At 39.5% G+C, this 8,670-nt stretch overlaps 1 protein-coding gene across 1 annotated transcript; it reads right to left on the reverse strand.

Moving 5' to 3' along the window:
- Positions 1-2,367: 2,367 nt before the first annotated feature.
- csnk2b (casein kinase 2, beta polypeptide) lies at positions 2,368-8,604 on the reverse strand. Its single transcript, XM_058754616.1, has 7 exons — positions 8,468-8,604; positions 7,765-7,845; positions 7,259-7,361; positions 6,101-6,216; positions 5,923-5,998; positions 3,574-3,763; positions 2,368-3,467 (listed from the first exon to the last, which is right to left on the reverse strand). The coding sequence occupies exons 2-7, from the start codon at positions 7,834-7,836 to the stop codon at positions 3,377-3,379; spliced, it is 648 nt and encodes a 215-aa protein (XP_058610599.1). The 5' UTR covers positions 7,837-7,845; positions 8,468-8,604; the 3' UTR covers positions 2,368-3,376.
- Between the last annotated feature and the right edge of the window lie 66 nt (positions 8,605-8,670).

Here is an 8,670-nt window from a genome sequence, read left to right on the forward strand (position 1 = left end):
TTAAAGCAAATATCATTTATGTTAATGAGTGCTGTCTCTGTGATGTGATGCGGTCGGAAACCAGATTGAAAATTGTCCATGTATCAAGATTGCGCTTTTCAGAAGGGGCTTAACAACTGCAGTTTTCAGGGAGTTTGGAAAATTCCCAGAAAGAAGTGAGGTGTTCACCACTTCTAAGAGATCTGCTTCTAAACAGTTAAGCACACTTTTGAAAAAAGATGTGGGAAGTGTGTCAAGATAGCATGTTGACGATGTAAGGTGCTGTACTATTTCTTCCAAAATTTTGCTATAAATTGCTTCAAAAACAGATATAGTTACTACTTTTTGAAATTGCGGTCGAATCTGTGTGATCTCTGCATGACTAGAAAATGTGCCAATCTTCTTTCTGATATTATTGATCTTCTCAGAAAAGAAGCAAACTCATTGCATTTTCTGTCGGAGAGCATTTCACTGGGAATCTGACTTGGGGGGGAGTTTGTCAATCTCTCAACAGTAGCAAAAAGAGTGCGAGAGTTGTTTAAATGACTGTTTATAAGGTTTGAGAAGAAGGTCTGTCTGGCTGTGGCTAGTTCCACATTGAAAGCGTGAAGGCTGTCTTTATAGATGCTATAGTGAATTTCAAGTTTTGTCTTTCGCCACATCCGCTCAGCTTTTCTGCATTGTCTTTTCATACCCTGAACTACTGTTGATTTTCTCCAAAATGATTTTTGTCTTTTGCTGAGCAATATCATCAATAACAATCTTAACTTTTGAGGTAAATGAATCCAGGAGAAGATCAACAGAGTCTGCAGAAATGCTTGGTGTTAAAGAGATGGCCTTCATAAATAGCGCACTAGTGTTCTCGTTAATGCATCTCTTTCTGACAGAGACAGATCTAGATTCAGTGGTAACAGAGATCAATATATCAAAGAAAATACAGAAGTGATCATATAGTGCTACATCCTTAATAACAATAGATGAAATCTTTAGACCTCTACTGATGAGTAAATCTAGAGTGTCCACGATTGTGTGTGGGTCCATGCACATGCTGAATCAGGTCAAAAGTGTTTAAAACAGTTATAATTTCTTTTGTAGTTTTGATTTCTGCATTATCTATGTGAATATTAAAATCCCCTGCAATAGCAAAACACTGAGGAAATCATTGATAACGGTTCTGTGAATTCTTCAACAAATCTGGAGAGTAATTTGGAGGCCTGTAAATAATGATAAACAGAATGCGTGAAGCACCTTTCAGCACAATACCTAGGTATTCAAAGACAAATACTGACCAAATGACACTTGCTTGCATTTAAACATCTTTAAATAGAGCAGCTACACCTCCACCTCTCCTAACAGTCCTGCAGACACTTGTAAAATTAAAGTTAGGAGGGGCTGTTTCATTGAGGACTGTTGCACTGCAGCTGTCTTCTAGCCATGTTTCATTTAGAAACGTAAAATCCAAGTTGTTTGTGGTTAAGTCATTGATCAGAAATGATTTATTTTTTAGTAAGCGAATGTTTAAAAATGCTAACTTGATGGAATTAAATTCTGTCTCTACAGGCCGCAGATTAGATGGGTCAGCAATAGATGGGGAAACAACACACAATTCTCTATATAACACAAAAAAAGTGCTTTTGTGCTTTACTGTGAATTAAATAAAGGTGTACTTGCCCCACCCACTGACAACGTACTTGTTTTTGGACACCTTGGGCGATACCGGTGTTGTGCCCATTTTCGACTCCCTGCCAGATTATTACCCCCCTCATTGAGATCGCTACCTGATTGCCTAATCCTAACCCCTCCCCCACACCTACCAATACTAGGGGTGTAATAATCTGGCGGGGGTTAGAATTCAGCACATGCATAAAACAGAGACAATACTGGCAGTGACAAGTTGACACTGTTGTGTATTTTATAGGTAAGTAGCAGTATTTTTATGGGATAAGAAAAATAATTGCTGTTGTTCTATCAAGTGCTTAAAAAATAGGTGTAACAGTCTCCATTCATCATTCTATTTTCTCTTTGTATTTAAATCTGCATGTAACAGTAACAAAGAAATGGGATGTGAATTTTAATGAGTCAGAAAATTTTTGCTGAATAGTTTTACAGCCACGACCCTGTGATATTGGCTTAAAAAGAGGCACAACACTCAAGCTACTTTACAATTTATACCCAGACAGACTGAAGATATTCTTCTGAAGCAACCTTGCATTCATTGACCTCTGTGAGTATCCACTTAAAATCCACTGAAAAGTTAACAAGTGAATGAACCAGACTGAAATAATGCAACTTCATATAAACAGAACATCAGACATCCTTTTGAGGTGACAAAACTTTGCAATGTGAACACTTGCATAAGTTTAGAGGAGACATGTACGACTCACACAATTTAGGAAAAGACATTTATTGTGAATTCTGAACCCTGGTTCCTCAACAGCTGTAAAGGAGAAAGAAAAAAAAAAAAAAATTCAACAGGATCAACAAAAAAAATTAAACGAAACATCAAATGCATTCAAACTGATTTATATATTCTACTCTTTACGCCTCTCTACCAGAAGAAATACTTTAAACCAGAGAAGAAAAACCTGGGCCCATACCAAACATAAAAAACGTCTTAATTGTGGTTCAGTGGTAATTCTAGTAAACTCTCTCTGAAGTAATCTTGACACCGGAGGAACTTAGCAGGTTGGCGTTGTTCTGACAAGGAGTGCAGGACTGATGATTAAAACAAAACACTTGTCTATTTAAGACAGAGACAGTTTCCTGATTGCATTTTTGTCTTCCCATTTCTGGTCTTTTCTAATACATGCACTGAAAGCTTGCAGTCTGTCAACAAAGAACAGTCACAGACGATCCCAGCTATATTACTCTGAGCTTAAAACAAATCCAAAATATACTGCCTTTTTCATGCAACAGCCGCTTTAAAGTAAGCCAAATATCTGGTTGCACGGAGGAGGGGATTGAACGACGATATATCTGTGGTTTTAACGATCGATCAACCCTACTGTTATATTCAACAATACATCACATCATGAACTAATAAGACAAGTCAATTCATGACGCTCTTGCATGTGAACGTTACTTAACCTTAAGGAACTAAAAAAACAGGACCAGAGTGAGCAGAGCCATCCTACAGGTATCTATCTTTAATTATAACTTTATTTTCTATAAGGAGGTTAAGAACTGAAATTGTTTTCACAAAGAACACCCCATTTTCTGTACAGTGTTTCAGAGGTAAGGTTTTTGTTTCTCCCTAGAGTGTTTTATAGTCTCACTCTCTCCGTATTTAAACCTTAGTCTTGGTCGAATCTAAAATTGTTGGAGAAGAGTGAGGCCATGGCGACAGACACACAACCCACCCCACCCGATCCCACCCCATCCCGCCCTGCTCAGGTTCTTAGCGGATCGCTTTGACGGGACTCTTGAAGCTGGAGGCTGCCTGCAGCTGTAGCTGGTAAGCCATCGGGTGAATCTTGAAACCATAGAGCCTGGAAGAGGAGAATGAAAGCTCTGAGAAACTGAGCGATTTTAGAGATGTGAGAAAATCCATTTATATAGAGCAGCAGGTGACCGCCATATAAAGAAAAGACGAACCTGGGCACAAACTGGTTGGCTGGCCTCTTTGGCCGGTACTCGGGATGCACCATGAAGAGCATGTGAGGGAAACCAGTGCCAAAATAGGCTCCATCAGTGTGATGGTGTCTGGACGACTTGGGTGTGTACACATCCATACACTTAGGGCAGTAGAGCTTCACCATTGCCTCGCCAGGAATGTCAGAGAGTCCTGGAGACAAAAACAGACACTAGACTCACTCACTGAAACTCACACCTTGACTTGTAATCCTAATCTTTATTAAAGGAATAGTTCACCCAAATTTTTTGTCATCTGCTCACCTTCATGTTGTTCCACCCCTGTATGAGTTTCTTTCTTCTACTACTGAGTAACTAAACAGTCACTGATCCCCACTGACTTCCATAGTATGGAGAGGAAAAATGCTATGGAAGTAAATGGGGACCAGCACCTGTTAGGTTACCCACAGTCTTCAAAATGTCTTGAAGAAAGAAATTCATACCATTTTGGAAAGACTTGAGGCCGAGTATTTAAAGGGTTAGTTCACCCAAAAATGAAAATTAGCCTGTGTTTTACTCACCCTCGAGGCATCCTATGTTTATATGACTTTCTTCTTTCAGACGAATCCAATCGGAGTTATATTAAAAATTGTCCTGGCACTTCTAAGCTCCATCATTGCAGTGGGCGGGTGTTTCTGTTCAACAGTCCAAAAGACGTCAAATAAAGCACGCGCATCCATAAAACATGCCTCACACGGCTCCAGGGGGTGAGTAAAGGCCTCCTGTAGCGAATCAATGCGTTTTTGTAATAAAAATATCCATATTTCAAATGTAATAAACACTTTTCTCTCACTTCCGGTATTTGTCATTCGAGCAAGCCGGTGGATGACATAGGCATCGTGTGTGCGTCTCTGAGATATGCTTGTCTCGCAAGTTTGTTTACAGCAGCAAAGGAAGCAAAAAGCTTCCTTACTTTACCAAAGGAAAACCAGTCTCCTCTTGGCTTATATCGAAATCCTCTGACATTTTTCTTAACAAATCCTTGGTTTGTGCTTTGTGACTGGTGTTTTGTTTTGTTTTGTCTCCGTGCTCGTCACTAATCACGCAACGCTGGCATCTTACGTCATCCACTGGAAGGGCTTCCACTTATGACAGATAGATGAAGTGAGAGATATGCATTTATTATGTTTGAAATATGGATATTTTTCCTACAAAAACGCATGGATTCACTACAGGAGGTCTTCATTCACCCCACGGAGCCGTGTGAGGCACGTTTTATTATGGATGCGCGCACTTTATTTTACGTCTTTTGGACTGTTAAACAGAAACACCTGCCCACTGCAACAATAACGCTTGGAATAGCCAGGACAATTTTAATACAACTCTGATAGGATTCGTCTGAAAGAATAAAGTCTTAAGCCCCGTTCACACTACAAGCGGCACGCAGCGACAAAGCGACACGATCCCATTCATTTCAATGGAGAGCCGGCGATTTCCGGCTACACGAGCGACCGTTGGCGACCGGATGGGGTGTGTCCAGCAACGCGACAAAGTTCAGAATCCTTCAACTTTATGCAAACGAAGAGCGACTTTCAGGAGCGACAGCCAATAGGAAAGAAGACGGTTGAGCTCATGTTCTCCTCTCAGCCGGAGATAAATGGAAGAAAGTGGGCTCTGTTTCTCATTCATTTTTGTTTGTATGAACGGATATAATTTAGATTTAGATTATATTTAGTCTTTTGCCTCCAAAATGTTTGAACTTAGCAGCAAGAAACCTGACTCGCTGTCAAGGCAACCATTAGTGGGAACGCCCACTAGCGACCTCATCGCCAGCCCCTGGCAACGTGCAGCGACAAAGTCATTGAGTGCATTTACATGCACATTCTTAACCCGATTATGCATTGAGTAAAGCTGATAACACACATGGTCATGTAAACGTGTTAACCTGTTTTCCTTTATCGAAGTAAGGTCCTGGTTTAAGCATAAATCAATCACATCTAGATTTTTGCCCCTTATGCCAAGTTCACAGAGCCTGTAAACACATTAGCCTGCTTTCTTTTGGTTTATCAAAGTGTGCATGTGGTGATATATTACGTGTTGATTGCATTGCCAGGTCACTGGTTTGCATGTACACCAGGACAATGGGTTATTTCAATAAGTTGATTTTTGTGAGTTATCAGCGTATTGGTGTGCATGTAAATGTGCTCAGTGTCAACATGCGATCTGTTTATGAGATCATCAAATTAAGAGATCAACTGATTCATAAGAAGTGATTATCAACTGATACCAATCAATCAGAGCATCCCTAATTTTGAAAAAAAGATTACAATGGCAAACATTATATATCTGAAGTAAAATAAACTATATACCTACCAATGGGCAGCATTGGCTGATTCTCACAGTAAACACGAGGACAATAGCCAAAATCTCCCTGCTGGTACTTCTCCAGCTGCAAGAGAAAACAAGCACAACTTCATACGCATGAAGCTGAAAATTTTTTTTTTAAAAACTATTAAAGACTCAATAACTAGATGACCCAGGGAAACCGTACCATCTGGGCAATGCCACGGTTAGTGAGGATATAGCGCGCATGGATCAGTCCATACAGCATCTCAGCAGCCTGCTCAATCAGGTCACTCTGGTTAGGGTTGTCCTCCAGCTCCTCATCTGATACAAACACACACAACAACACCACCACCATTACACAGCTAGGAAATCACAACGTTTAAAGTCAGCATGACAGAAATGTGATTAAATCTTTTCTTCCCTAATGTGACACATCTGAGTGAAGAATGAGAAAACAGAGCAGGACTTGATTTTGTCCATCAGGAATGGATTGGATGTGACTGACAAGTTGCTGGATGGGAGGGACTCTTGTCCCGTGCTTGTGCCAGTGTACACACCATCAGAGAAGTGTTATAATGATAACACACAGATAAATAATTTATAATACATTGTAACATCCCATGAATAAAAACTGCCCATTTTGATTTCATAGTGACTTTAAACAGTGAAATGCAGGTCTTCTCTAGTATGTTTTTAAAGTGTTACATTTAAGTGCAAATGCATTCATGCTTTACTTGCATCACATTTAAATCAGGCAAAACAAAGTTACAAAATGCTTTTTTTCTGGGAAACATTTAGTTTTAGGCAGATAATTAAATATAAATAAAATAAGCAATTGTCTAACTTTGGTTCAAGACATTAAACAGATGAGGAGAGTGAATTCATCTGCTCTCTGGAAGAGAGATTCATGGATTTGGTTTAAAAAGATCTTGCCTAAAACTACATTTTTAATGTGCCTGGTTGGTTGCGTGCACAGCCTAAAGCACAAAACCTTCAAGTCACAATGAAACAGAAGTAGCAACAGGTCTTTTCCTTCAATGTTGTGACATACCGTGTAAGAGATTATCAAAAAAAATAATAATAATAATTTTGGGCCGGACTTAATTTTATGCATCAGTGGTTGATTGGATGTTGAGATGTGGCCGTTGCACTACACCAGGGAGACTGATGAACAGGGTTTAAGGGGACTAAATGATTGGGGAAATCCTGCATATGTCCTGTCATTTTTACCACGGGATTATGGCATTTTGATCAAACACTATTAGGTCAATATTATTTAAAAAATAAAACCTACACAAAAAACATGAATTTTAATTAAATGCTGCCTTAAACCTGTTAAAGCCCGCGTTAAACAATCACTGACCAGGTTCTAGATCCAGGATCATGTCAAGGGCTTGTCTGTAATGGGGAACTTGCTCATTGAGCCCCGTAAGATTAAACTTGTCCTGAATGTAGTCCTCATCTACCTGTATGGAGTAAAAAGAGATACATCAACATTAATGCAGACAATGGCACATTTATCTAGTGTTTTTACAATGATTACAATACCAGAGGTTGATTGTGAAGCCTGCCTTGATTTTAGCAAAACAAGTGATTCAGAGACAGCTTTCTAAATAGAAATGATCATTGCCTATAAATCAATGTGCCTCAAACTTTAATATAATATTCTCATGTTTCCCAAGTACAAATTTAAGTGCTAAATTCTTTATAAATTACTCACAGTCCCACAAGTTCTGCTGTCATATCAGGAGGGTGTGCTTATGTCCAATACATGATTTCAATTTCTATATAGTTAAGCTCACATTTTAACACTCCCTGGTCACCCTTATATAGTTACACAATATGAGATGATCAGAAACGAACACAAACCTCACAGAAGAACTCGTTTCCCCGTAGACCACAAAACCAAGAAATCCACGACACTTCCTCTGAGCTACTCATGTTGGGAAACTAGAAAAGAGATGAGTAGAACAACATTAAACGATTAAATTAAATAACAGAGACAAAGACAATAACTATACGTTAGCTGCTCCAAAAAAAGCTAAGTCGGTGTTCACTGGTAACGTTACTATAGAACGAAAATGATAAAGGCATACTGCTGCGTTAATGTGTTTCAGATAAGTACATGTATATTTATAAAAATATATATATGGCGTATAACGTTAACGGTTTTCACGTAAACAATTGACCGGAGTGGCCTGACGCACGCTAACACAGCCGGCTGGTTAACGTTACCTAATCAATAAAACACGTATAGTCAAATGCGTTTATGTGTGAGCAAAATTTAAAACCACTGGCACGTTAAAAAGACTGGTTTGTATCTTAATAAATGTCCATTTTGCAGTACGTGTGTTCGGCTAACGATAGATGAGTTTAGCGTGCCGCTGCTAGCTAACGCTTAAACGTAGGCCGCAGCAAATTCGCCGACTGTCTCTAAAATATGTCGATTGAAGAGAGTCCTAACACATACAATTAACAACGAATTCACAGAAATAACCCATAACTGCGCACATATCGAAACTACTAGATATTCCCGTCCATTATAGCGGTAAAAAGCGTTTATTCGTGTTACCTCAAGGATCTCCCGGGGTCGATGTTAGCCGCAGCGATACAACTGTACGCTGATTGGAGGCTTCCGCTCTACATACAGCACGTGATCATAAGGCAGGTCACTTCCGCTCTCACAGATCTGCGGGTCTTGTTGGAATTGTAGTCTTTATAGTCAGAGGTTTTCCCCCGCCCCCGTTTGTAGTGTTCTTCTCGCTATTATCTGGA

The sequence above is a fragment of the Onychostoma macrolepis genome, chromosome 19 (genome assembly GCF_012432095.1).
Source record: "Onychostoma macrolepis isolate SWU-2019 chromosome 19, ASM1243209v1, whole genome shotgun sequence".
Taxonomy (NCBI): domain Eukaryota; kingdom Metazoa; phylum Chordata; class Actinopteri; order Cypriniformes; family Cyprinidae; genus Onychostoma; species Onychostoma macrolepis.